General features: G+C 40.3%; 1 protein-coding gene across 9 annotated transcripts in view; it reads left to right on the forward strand.

Annotated features, from left to right (window-relative positions):
* srpk2 (SRSF protein kinase 2) overlaps positions 1-12917 on the forward strand; it is a 61657-nt gene that overhangs the window by 43130 nt on the left and 5610 nt on the right. For 3 of the 9 annotated variants that reach the window (XM_017484938.3, XM_017484939.3, XM_017484937.3), the window contains 8 exons: positions 1196-1221; positions 1376-1646; positions 4212-5009; positions 5781-5881; positions 8798-8905; positions 10230-10299; positions 11253-11345; positions 11717-11809. In XM_017484938.3, the coding sequence (XP_017340427.2) occupies positions 1196-1221; positions 1376-1646; positions 4212-5009; positions 5781-5881; positions 8798-8905; positions 10230-10299; positions 11253-11345; positions 11717-11809 (1560 nt within the window). Of the gene's footprint in view, positions 1-1195; positions 1222-1375; positions 1647-4211; positions 5010-5780; positions 5882-8797; positions 8906-10229; positions 10300-11252; positions 11346-11716; positions 11810-12499; positions 12602-12917 lie in introns of all 9 variants that reach the window. The other 6 variants (XM_047159967.2, XM_053686010.1, XM_053686013.1 and 3 more) reach the window with 4 other exon arrangements.

The following is a 12917-nucleotide window of genomic DNA, read 5'->3' on the forward strand; positions in this document are numbered from 1 at the left end:
TAGCCTGTGTGGCCTTGAGCAGGGTGGGACCATATGATGGAGCGAGGAGATGACGAGAGCCAGGTATTAGAAATAGCCAGCAGCTTTAATGTGGAACTGGGACAGAGAGACAGGACAGACAGAGCCATTAAATCCTCTTTTAGCCTAAACTCAAAGAAAAAAAAGAAGATTTATTGGCTCACTGAAGAACTTTATATCTTGTGCAGTACAAACAGCATTTTTTCATCAGCTTTTCACACATGTTTCTGGTATAAACCATCATTTATAATGTGTTAAACAGTGAGAGGGCTAGCGAGGCTATAAATAGTCATGAGGACCTTGGAAGCTTCAGAAGGTTTTGGTTGTTTTTTTACCTCCCATGTAGCCTATACACCGCTGTCAAATTCAATATTGAAACAGCGACATCCTGATAATATGATGGTAGAATGTCGAAAAGGTTACACTCCTGGACACAATCAGCAGTGATGATCAATTTTCAACTGACCTAAGATCAGCTGTGGAGGACAATTTAGGTTTGTCCATAGATAAAACGTTTTACCCATTATGTTTTCAGCTCAAAGGACACTAAAGCTACCAGACTTTAACTTCTTGTTGAAAGATACACAATGTATATATAAGATGCTAACATCTGACATAGCTATGATATAAATGTGTATATGTCAGACACTTTGATATAAATGTTAATGTTTGAAGGCAGTTGGTGGTTTCTGAAATGCATTTGAGAATTTTAGTTTTTAATTTAGACTACTTGTAATGTTGCTAGCCAAGTCAGCTTACTAGTTACAAGATAGTAGCTTAGACTACAAGCTCTACAGTTGGCTATAAATGAGCACTTAATGTTAGTTTAATCTTAAATTATTGTACTGTATAATTTTACTCATTAATAACATACTATGAGCGTGATAAAGTTAATTAGCTTTTGTATTGATGGCCTAGTATTATGTAACATGATAAACTGGTAACTTACGCTGTCTTGTAAGCCATATTATTTACTTCAATAAAATTAAATGGTCTAACAGAGCCGTTTATGGAAGAACGGAAGGGTAACATAACCGAGATTAATTGATGCAATATGCATTCGGCATTGTGATGTGTTAATTATATGGAGCTCGCTAAAATCGTGATACTGGTCGCCACCGCCCTGAGGGCTTGTTAGAGGAATATGGTTTAACTTGTTTGTTTTTCCTCTCTACAGTGAGCACAGCACCGCAACTCAAACAGGTTTGTAGCACTAACAATCCCAACAGAACCACTGCTTAATTAATTAATGAATTAATTGATTAATAATAAGATATTCCTTATGAATCCTCTGAGTAAAAGCAGGAGTGTGTAAAATGCTTGGTTAATTATTATGTGTATGTGGTGCCCCCTACAGGTGGGTAAGATCTCCAAGAACAAGAAGAAGAAGCTGAAGAAGAAGCAAAAGCGGCAGGCGGAGCTGCTGCAGAGGCGCATGCTGGAGATCGAGGCATTAGAGAGGGAGGCTGAGAGACAGAAATCCAACGAAGGGTTAAACCCGCCACCAGGACCTGCACTAGCGCTCGGCGAGAGCGATGATGAGGACGACGACGACGACGACGACATAGAGGAAGAAGAGGAAGGAGAGGGAGAGAGGGAACGGCCTGTTCGATTAACCAACCACACATGTGAGTGGTCACTGATTATAAAAGAGATGTTTGAGTTTTAGACATTGGGGCATTCATTTATAAACTGTGCACATGTACAAAACAGGGCTGAAATCGTTTGCGCAGACTTTTTAATATGACATTTGCTTAGATTTGTGTGTATTCATGCACAACTTTAAGCATGCATACGTAAAAACCAAACAAGTATTCACTTATGAAAGCTCTATATAGAGACTGAACTGCTAATACTGCTAATTTAGTAAGCTTCATCGTGCACACTTGTGCATATGACCTGCATAAGGACGTTTGATCAATCCTAATTTTATTGTTCGCACAAGCTTTTCAATGGAATGTTGATAAACAAGGGCTCTGGGTTTCTATTTTCATCTCTACAAACTATCATTAAAATGTGTTTGATTTATACTGTTATCCTAACAGCCCTCAGTCATTGTAGCCACCTGTATCAGAAGCCCATTTGTGCATTATAATGCCTCTTCATTTTCCATTTATGCCTGCATCATCATTATTAGTGCCATCACATGACCTTTGATCAGCACAGAGAGAGCATTCAGCACATCTGGGTCAGCAGCTGCAGGTGGAGCTCTAGAAAGAGCTCGCTTTGAAGGATGTGTGAACTTTCGACATGGCAAGACGAGCATTCGATTCATTTAATGTTGGTTAAAAATCATGAGAACACTAATCACTGTTGCTAGGCAACTGGAAAATAGGCATACTGAGCATAAGCTAACTAATGACTGAGGCTAACGATTTAGCTAGTAGTCTTCCTTTAAGACTTTTATTTGAATAGTGTAAAAGCAGAATCACTGTGGAAATAGACAAAACCCTTGGGTGTATTAGCATTTCCCTTAGATGTATTGGTAAATGAAGAAAGACTAAGAAAGTGCTCAGTATTGCCAAATTTACACTCTAATTACAATCACAAAATCTTCCACTGCTTTGGAACTCGTAATTTTGATTTATGAAATAGAGAAACCCACAAGAGTGGGTCGTTTATATGGAATTGACTTGTTAACGTGATGTAACTGAATTTGGATTTAGCTTTCATTGGACACTCACTGGACACTTTATTAGCACCCCCTCCCCTTTTGTTCTGAGAACAGCCTCAGTTCTTCATGGCATAGAGGGTAGTGGTAGGACTATTGGTTGGAAGGTTGTGAGTTCAAATCCCAGCACTGCCAAGCTCCCACTGCTGGCCCTCGAGCAAGGCTCTTAACCCTGAACTGCTCGATTGTATAAATGAGATAAAATGTAAGTTGCTCTGGATAAGGGCATCTGCCAAATACCATAAATGTAAATGGCATGGATTCCACAGTGTATTTAGAAACATTCTTTTGAGAGTCTGGTCCATGTTGATACAATTGCATCACATAATTGCTGCAGATTTCTCAGCTGCACATTCATGATGCGAATCTCCCATTCTACAGTACCACATCCCCAAGGTGGTATATTGGATTCAATTTCAATTCAGTTTCAATTGAATTTGTATAGCGTTTTAAACAATGGTCACAAAGCAGCTTTAAAGAAATCCCTGTATCCCTCAGATCTGTTGACTAGGGAGCCCACTGAAGTACACTGAACTCATTCCATGTTAATGAAACCATTTTGAAATGACTTGCTCATCAAGCTGGAAATTATTATACCCAGTATAAGATGGGTAAATTGGGTCCATAAAGATGGCCTGCAGCATACTCAGATAGGCTATGACAGTCAACTGATGCTCACTTGGTGTTATGGCGTACAAAGTGTAGCAAGAAAACATTCCCCACATCATTACACAACCACCACCAGCCTGAATTGTTGTAACAAGGTAGATTAAGTTTATGGATTCAGTTTGATGCCAAATTCGGACTCAGAAATCGAGATTCATCAGACCAGGTGACGTTATCCAATCTACAACTGTTGGTGTACAGTTTTGGTGAGCCCACTCCGGCCTGTAGTTCTTTTCAGCTCACCATGGTTGTAAAGGTGGTTATTTAAGGTAGCCATAGCCTTCCTCTCAGCTCGAACCATTCTGGCCATTCTCCTCTGACCTGTCTCATCAACAAGGTTTCCTCCAGCAGAACTGCTGCTCTCAGTAAACTCTAAAGACTGTTGTGCATGGACAGGAGGATCAGCCCTTTCTGAAACACAAAATCCAGCCAATTTGGCACCAACAAAAAATGCGATGATTAAAGTCACTGAGATCACATTTTTCCCATTAACTGAAGCTCTTGACCTGTATCTATAAGATTTTCTGCATTGTGCTGCTGTCACATGAATGTTCCTAATAAAATGTATATTTTAAATGTAAAATGTCAGTATAAAATGTCAGTGTATATTTTAATCCATTCTATTCTATTTCAGTATTGCGTATCTCCCTGTCCAATGTTACTGGACTGTAAAAATACATGAAGAGGGAGATACCAAGGTCTGTTAATGCAGAGACAGGCAAGCCTCCAACTTCCTCTCCGCCCCCACAGTGTGGCAGTGTGTACACACGCATGTACAAACACACGCGCAGGACTCTAACTGGTCCATTCATTTTTGTCTGAGAACAGAACCCTTCTATTTTTTCCAATGTCCTAGGTGCAGCTCCTCCAGAGCCACAACAGCGGGAGGATTGTGAAGTACCTCCCAACATAAGCGTTCCTGATGATGAAGATCCCTCAGCGGTGACAGAGACCAACACACCAACACATGAACAGAGCAACAACCCTGTAAATGAGGAGGAGGAGGAGGAACAAGGAGAAACTGAAGATGATGAGGAAGAGCAGGAGAAAGCAACAGAGCAGCAGGAAGCTGAAGCAGGTCAGGAAGACACAAAGGGAGCAGTAGACAGGCTTGAAGCTGTATCTTCCAATGAGAAGCCGGAACCAAAGACAGATGAGTGCGCAAAGGAGGAGCAGCCTGAGCTGCCAAAAAAAGAAGAAGAAAGAAGAGACGAGGAAGGCGATGAAGATGACGAAGACGAAGGTGATGACGAAGAGGACGATGATGACGATGAAGCAGAGGATGAAGCCCAGGAGCTTAGGAACTCCACAGAGAGCCCCAACGACACCTCAAAAACCAACGGTCATGCAGTAGTGGACGCAAACCATCCATTAGATGTTGTCCCCGTGGTGCCATCACCCTCACCTATGCTGTGCCCGCTGGTGGAGTCAGAGCTCAGCGCCACTGACCGGGACGCCTCTGAGGCCTCTTACGAGCTGTTCAACGGAGAGACGGCACTCCGTAATGGCGCTCGACACCGAGCCACGGCACCGCGCTTCCCTGAGCTCCCACTGGACCCTGAGCGTGAGCCTGAGGACGGAGAGACAAACCCGAACCCCAACGCCGAGCGTAGCCGCACAGTCTCATCCTCCAGCACAGGAGACACTCCTAAAGGTGGCACACACACACACACACACACTCATCTCTAACTGGCATCTGTTCACTTCCAAGCACTTTGAGAAGCTGCTTTTAAAGGCGCTCTATAAAATAAAGTTTTTTTATTATTATTATTATTCCGAGAATGGATGACTAGAGTTTGGCTCTTTTATTTACATTTTCTAGCAATACATTTGTAACATTTATTTTTATAGGAAATATTATAAATATACCCATCAAACACCCTTTCCATGTATGAGCATCCTACTGATGGCAGATGTACAGGTGTGCTGTAAATTAGAGTTATAGGAATGACAGGGACTAAAATTGCTGCCCATTTCTAAAAATATTTTTTGAAAGTTAAAAATAACATTTAATGTTATTTTTTTGTTTTGTTTTTAGTTTTTATTTGTATCCTTTATTTTATACGTACTACCTTACTCTTGATGGTATCTAATGGTATCTAATGGTATCTAATGGTATCTAAGGATATTTCATTGTATAGTGACAATAAAGGTATCTTATCTTATCTTAACCTTGTTGCTTTCAGACCAAAATTATGTGAACATGATCAGTATTCTAAATACGTTTTTTTAAGTTAGTGCTTACGTAGAGTAATTGAGCCAAATACAATAATATTTTAAAAAGACAGGCTGTGCTACTATGAAATATAATTCAGATTTGCATTCAAATATATATCAAGTGTGACAGCAATGACAATAAATTTGATTTATTCTCCTTATGGTATTGTTCTAATAGCTACGTTAACAGCTCTACTTGTTCACTCAGCTAAAGCACGAGCAGCTGACCTGCTGGTGAATCCTCTCGACCCTCGCAACGCTGACATACTCAGAGTGAAAATAGCAGACCTTGGCAATGCCTGCTGGGTGGTAAGATGCAATTGTTTTGTGGATTTGTAATCCATCAGCTCCCTTGATTAATCTGGGAAGCGATATAAAATATAAGGTGTTGTTTTTGAAGATTTTGCTTTCAGTATAAAGAGGCCAGGTTATTAGGTACACTCCCACCTTCACAAAAATCTTCCAAATCATGTTGTGGGGTATACAGTGGGGGAAATAATTATTGGACGTGTAAAACATTTTTTTCAGTAAATATATTTCCAATTAAATTTTCACAAGACATCAGTATTAACTCAATAAATCTGGAAATATAAAGAATTCACAACATTAAAATTCGTAAATAAAGTTATGTGTAATAAAGTGGAATGAAACATGAAAAAAGTACTGAACACGCTAACTGAAATTTATTTAATACTTAGTGGCCGGTTGATGATGCTTCCACTTGCGGATAATGGCCCCAATGGTGCTCACTGGAAGATTCAGAAGTTTTGAAATACCTCTGTATCCGATTCCACCGATATGTTTTGCAACAATAAGGTTGCGAAGGTCTTGGGAGAGCTCTTTGCTTTTACCCACCATGAGATGTTTCTTGTGTGACATCTTGGTAACAAAAAGCCTTTTTTATAGACCATCAGTTTACTAACCCAGCTAATATTAATTTTCACAGACGGGGTATAATTACTTCAGCTGGTACCTTGCCTTACCTTGCCTTGGAGAACTGCTTTTTCTTAGCGTATTCAATACTTTTTTCCTGTGTCATTCAAATTTATTACACATAACTTTATTTATGAACTTTAATGTTGTGAATTCTTTATATTTCCAGATTTCTTGAGGTAATACTGATGTCTGGTGAAAATTTCATGTGAATAACTTCATTGAAAATATATTTACTGAAAAAAAAGTTGACGCGTCTAATACTTATTTCCCCCACTGTAAATCAGGCAGACCAGCACTCCCAAACATGTGACATTAAATCTGGCATGATATTTGGCACTCGTGTGCCAGTCCTGAGCTTTGCAAACACGAGCAGTTTCAAGGGTTTTGAGAGAATGGAGCAAGATGCAAATATACTACCGGTGATTAGAAATCCGTGGGATACGGTGAGCGTACAGAGGGCTCAAAAGAGAACGGTGAGAATCATACAAGCAATCAGACAAGCTAATCCAAATTCAGCATTACTGTACAGAATACCATCTTCAGATGTTCAGCGTTTAATTCAAGACTTTGTCTTGAATTGACAAAAACGGTCATGAACCATGTCTGGTGCCCGAGAAGAATTGCGTCAGAGACAGGTGGCTTTCAGCACAAGTGGGTCAGCAGCTGTAGGCAAAGCTCAGAGGATTCTAGAAGGAGGTTGTTTGAACTCGTGGATTTGTGCTTACGAAATGGGAAGGTGAGCAAACAATGCAATCAGGTGGGTAAAACTGTGAGAACACTGTTTGGCAAGTAGGAAATATGTATGCTAAGCCTAAGCTAGCTAACTATTTAGTTTATAGTAACTGCTTAGGCATTTTATCCAGAAAATGTGAAGTCAGAAATGGCAGCACAGTGGGTCCCCAGATCAATCCTGAACGTAGGTTACTGTTTTTGTGGAGTTTTTCATGTTCTCCCCGTGTTCGTGTGGTTCTCTCCCTTCACATTCTGTGGTTTCCGCCCACTGTTAAAATAAACATGCAGATAGGTGGATTGGCTAGGTTAAATTACCCCTGGGTGTGAATGTTTGTGTGTGTGAATGATGCCCTGTGATGGACTGGCAGCCCATTCTGATCCAAAGTGAATTCTCCAAACTTGAGAGCAGTGTAGCTAGGGTTGGCTCCGTATCCGCCGTGACCCTGACCAGGATAAAGCGCTTCATGATAATGAGTGAATGAATGTAAAGGCAGAAACATGACAAAACCACTGCGAATATCAATATCAGCATTTTCTTCTGATGTCAAGAAATTAATTACACTGCAGTCACATAACCATATTGAGAAAAGTCCAAATCAGTCAAAACTAGAAAATCTGATCTGAAAAAAAAAATCTGAAAAAGTTGCCCAGTTCTTAAATATTATTCTGATGGAAGGATCAGAATATCATCATTTCCCAAAGAGCTGAACAAAAGTGAATCTCTTCTTGGTTACAGTTATTGCAGACTTGGATGGACATTTCCAGCAAGTTCCAGCATATCGTGTCACAAGGCACGTATCATCACTGAGTGTTCCAAGAATATAACAGCGAGTTTACATTGCTTCAGTGGCTTGCACAGACTGCGGCTCTCACCCCTCTTGAGCATCTGTGGGATGAGGTGGAAAAGGCTGTTATGCAATGCAGTCACTTCTGCATGATGCAGCGTTCCTGCACAACACATCCAGCATCTTGTAGATTCCATTCTCAGACAAATTCATACTGTTTCAAAGGCCAAAGGATGCATGCTGCTAGAAATGTGTATAATTAATTGTTGTGTATTGTATATTTGTCTTTACTCTCAATCCAGGCTTGTAGTCCTCGCTCTATTTTAAACTCTGGGAAAATGGACTGAACTGTATTGATATTTTTGGAGATACAGGGCATTATTTTCATGATCCTACTGTAAAGCAATTGCAGTAGCAAGGCATAAGGAAAAGCAGCAAGCTTTGTGCTCCTAGAAACAATGCCATTTATTTATTTAAGTGTTTTTGTGACCACAGTTGTCAAGAGGGCACTAGGTAACTTTGCTCAATTTTGGACTAAAGTGGGTTTGAATATTAAATGTCAGATCTCACATCCCTTGTTGCGCCGCTCCACCCACATTAATGCAGGTGCATCGATTTCTGTCCACATAAATTGCAGCTCGGTGAGAAAGGGAAGAGGTCGTATTGTAGCACAAGACTTTACCTAATAGACCACGAAATAATACTGCTGATAGGCCAGTGTCTCGCTGTTTTGACTCAGACTGTAAAATCACAGCTTCTCTTTCGTTTTCAGCACAAGCACTTTACCGAAGACATTCAGACGCGGCAGTACCGCTCTATTGAGGTTCTAATTGGTGCTGGTTACAGCACTCCTGCAGACATCTGGAGCACTGCCTGTATGGTAAGCACTCTATTTGGAGTTTATCTGTGCATGTTCATTACAGTGTGCAACACTACCACAGGACCGTATTTGTATCAGCCAATCACAGTTAGATTCATCCAGTCTCTGATATTCTTCATATCAATTACTGAAGCTGTCCAATGACTAAGTGATATCTGGCTGTCTCTTTCTGTTGGTCTTTGCACATGATCATTACAAAACCACTGTCAAGTCATCTCAGAATTACCATAATTAGGCTGCTTCCGACTTAGAAAAACATTCAAGCTTCTTGCAGAGTCTTAATCACTAGCTGGCAAGAAAATGCAACTCGCGTGGCCCAGAAGTGAAATAACTGGCTTTCAACTGGATCTGCTCTCCTCAGGCTACAAACCTAGCTCTAAATTATGTGATTATTGATAATAACTGCTCATATTTGTTGTGGGGGGAAAATGACTGGCTGTGTTTCAAATTTTGCTTCCTAAATCAAATGTTAAAGCTAAATATAAGTGTCTGCGTTTTACATTTAAACAGTACATTTTACATTTAGTACATTTACTGTACTGCTACACTTCTACAGTGCCCTCCAGTAATATTGGCACCCTTGGTAAATATGAGCAAAGAAGGCTGTGAAATATTGTGTTTATTGTTTAACCTTTTGATCTTTTGTTCAAAAAATTCACAGAAATACTCTGCTCTCATGGATATCAAACACTTGCAAACACAACACAGGTTTATATATAAAAAAAATATTGTTAAATATAGGTGTGCAACAATTATTGGCAGCCTTTTAGCCAAGATAACAGCTCTGAGTCTTCTCCTATAATGTCTGATGAGGTTGGAGAATACATGGCAAGGGATCGGAGATCATTCCTCCATACAGAATCTCTCCAGATCCGTCACATTTCGAGGTCCACGCTGGTGGACTCTCCTTTTCAGTTCACCCCACAGGTTTTCTATGGCATTCGAGTCAGGGATCTGGGATGGTCATGGCAGGACCTTGATTTTGTGATTCATAACATTTCCAGTTGACTGAAAATTCTTAATTATTTTGATGGTGGAAATTGGCATTTTCAGTGCTTATAGCCACTTTTTCTTATAGCCACTTCCCATTTTGTGAAGCTCAACAACCTTTTGCTGCACATCACAACTATATTCCTTCACCTATATTCCCAACAACTAAGGGAATTTGGCCCATGTGTTACCTCATATTTATACCCCTGTGAAACAGGAAGTCATGTTTGAACAATTTCCTGCAGTTCAGTAACGTGTCAGTTCAGTAACGTGCCAGTCACTGATTGCGTTCCAGTTACAGGCTGTTCACTGCTCCTGTTTCTGTCTCCTTTAGGCGTTTGAGCTGGCAACGGGAGACTATCTGTTTGAGCCACATTCAGGAGAGGACTACTCGCGTGATGAAGGTAGATCTCAGATCACAATTATCTCAATTATGGTTTTTAATCAATTATTCTATTATATTAATAATTCATATAATTTGAACTATATTCATATGGTTATATCAAAAGACTGTATACCAAACAGGAATAGAACCATTTGTTTATTATTCAATAAGAATACAGAAGATTATAACTGCATCTTTTTTTTGCCTAGTATTTGTGTATATAATTGTGTGCAAGTTTAAGGTTTAGTTTATGGGCCTGGTTTCTAAGATTACTGTATCTTCCAGTCACCATTAAGTTCCTCACTTCGCCCTTTCCTTTCCTTTCCTTTAGCTAAACCTTCATTCAGTCTCACTCATCCTCCTCCAGTCTCAGACACTCTCCCACTCCACTGTCTTCAGATCAATCTCGTCCTTTCACGCTTCTCTAACCCCACACACACACGCACACAGACAGTATATCCTGCTTTTTTTTTTTAACCCCTCAGTCAACTTTTCCATGTCTAGGTTGCAACACACAGAAATGTATTATTATTTCCCAGTATGAGATCTCACCTGAGATCAGATGATTAATTCCGGTCCATTGTACCCTGCAGGCCGTGTACTTTTTTTTTCCCCTCGTTCCCACTGATTCCCTTATTAAGTTCATTTTCTGCACCGTCACACCCAAAACATTGTCTCAGTCCCCACAGGTCTAAACAAAAAAAAATAAAAATATCACGATGCTGGAGGACTTGACTCAGTTAATGGCTTGTTGAAATTCAACTAAGCACGAAGAATTTGTGTCTGTATGTATTTCCAGTTAATCTGTGTTTATCGCTGTACTTTATCACAGTATTACTAACTCTCGTTCTCTCTGCCTCCCTCTTCTCCTATCAACATCTGTCATCCATTCTTACCCATACTTCCTGCACTGTTTTCTCTGTGCCGCTTCTTTTTCTTCTTCTGTCCTCCCTCCTCCCCTCTGCTTTGTAGATCACATAGCCCACATCATAGAGCTCTTGGGCTGTATTCCACGCCACTTTGCTCTGTCTGGAAAATATTCTCGGGAGTTCTTCAACCGGAGAGGTAGCTGTAGGAGCACTCAGGGAGGACGAATACATGCGCAGTCCCACTCCAAACAGACCGACATCCTTATTATTATTATTATTATTAAATTTACCTCTATTATGACTTTTATACACTAAGTTCACCCTGGCTAGCGTGTGATACTGCAAATTATCACACAGTCATGCAGGCAGGCAGCTTGTAAGATCCTCGTCACAAGGACTTCACAGGAATCGTGTCTGTCTGTTCATGAGCTAGACTGCCATGCATCTACTCGTCCTCCTGCAGAAATGTGTGTGTGTGTGTGTGTGTGTGCATGTTTTACTGATGTCTGTGTGCGTGTTTTGTTGTCTGTGTGTTTGTGTTTGTGTGTTGGTGTGCGTGGTGGTCAGACCACATCGCTCTCATTATGGAGCTGCTGGGGAAAGTCCCACGTAAAGTCATCGCTGCAGGAAAATACAGCATTGAGTTCTTCTCAAAGAAAGGTAATAGAGCTCCCCATTTTCAAGTCCACAGGAACTAAATCCTAGAATAAGAAAACAAAACAACAAGACAGGAATCCCAACAATCCATAGACCGAAATCACACTTCAAACTGATTAAGAAACACAACATTAGATGACAGGCCTAAACGTCAAGGCATGTTTCCACAAAACATCCAGAGGTTCTTGAAGTTATGAGTTTTGGAGCTATCCTGAACAAGTACTATGCAGTTCCTGCTTTGCATTTCCATAGCACTTCACTGACAGTAATTATTATATTAAATAACAGAAGTGGATCAAACTGCAGGGCAAATCCACAATTTCAATCCAACAACACAGTGAAGATTAAGTTAACATTAATGTAGCTTTTTAAACCTTCCAGCAGGAAGCAACAGTATTCAAGCATGTACAAAACTCAAAGCTTGGAAATGTTCTTTGCTGGTTTTCCTCGTACATAGGAAGTCAAGTTTTAATAACTGCATGTTAACATAATACAGGTTTTAAAAATGCCGGTTAAGAGGATTGGTCATTCTATGAATTTGACCAACCATCAAACCAAACACCAGTACACTTCAATTCAATTCAGTTTTATTTGTAAAGCGCTTTTAACAATGGACATTGCCTCAAAGCAGTTTTACAGAAACATATAAACACAGGATGCAGATTTTAAGTGTGTGAATTTATCCCTATTGAGCGAGCCGGTGGTCAGGAAAAAGGGAGAGGTCCGGAGAGCAGAAAGGGTCAGGATCTCCATAAAATCATGTGTGGCTCGACAGAAGGAGAGAGGGAGAGAGAGGTAAAGAGAAGGAGAGATTGTTAGGTATGTTTACAGTACACTCCACTCCAGCAATTACCGAGTAGCAGAATAGTAGCTACTCTGCAGTAGGATCTAGAGCGGTTCCCTGACTCTGCAGCCCATTAAAACAAATCCCAACTCCTCTTGTGGAAATGCACCTAAAGAACCAGCCACATGAATGCCAGGGCTTCAACTGGAGACTATAAACATAACAAAAACGTGCACGGTTACAGCCCTCAGACATGAATTCATGAATCTCCAAATCTTATACCAGTAGCAAATTTTCTCATGTAATTGCTGGACATATGTACTTCTA

Source organism: Ictalurus punctatus, chromosome 14 (genome assembly GCF_001660625.3).
Source record: "Ictalurus punctatus breed USDA103 chromosome 14, Coco_2.0, whole genome shotgun sequence".
NCBI lineage: Eukaryota > Metazoa > Chordata > Actinopteri > Siluriformes > Ictaluridae > Ictalurus > Ictalurus punctatus.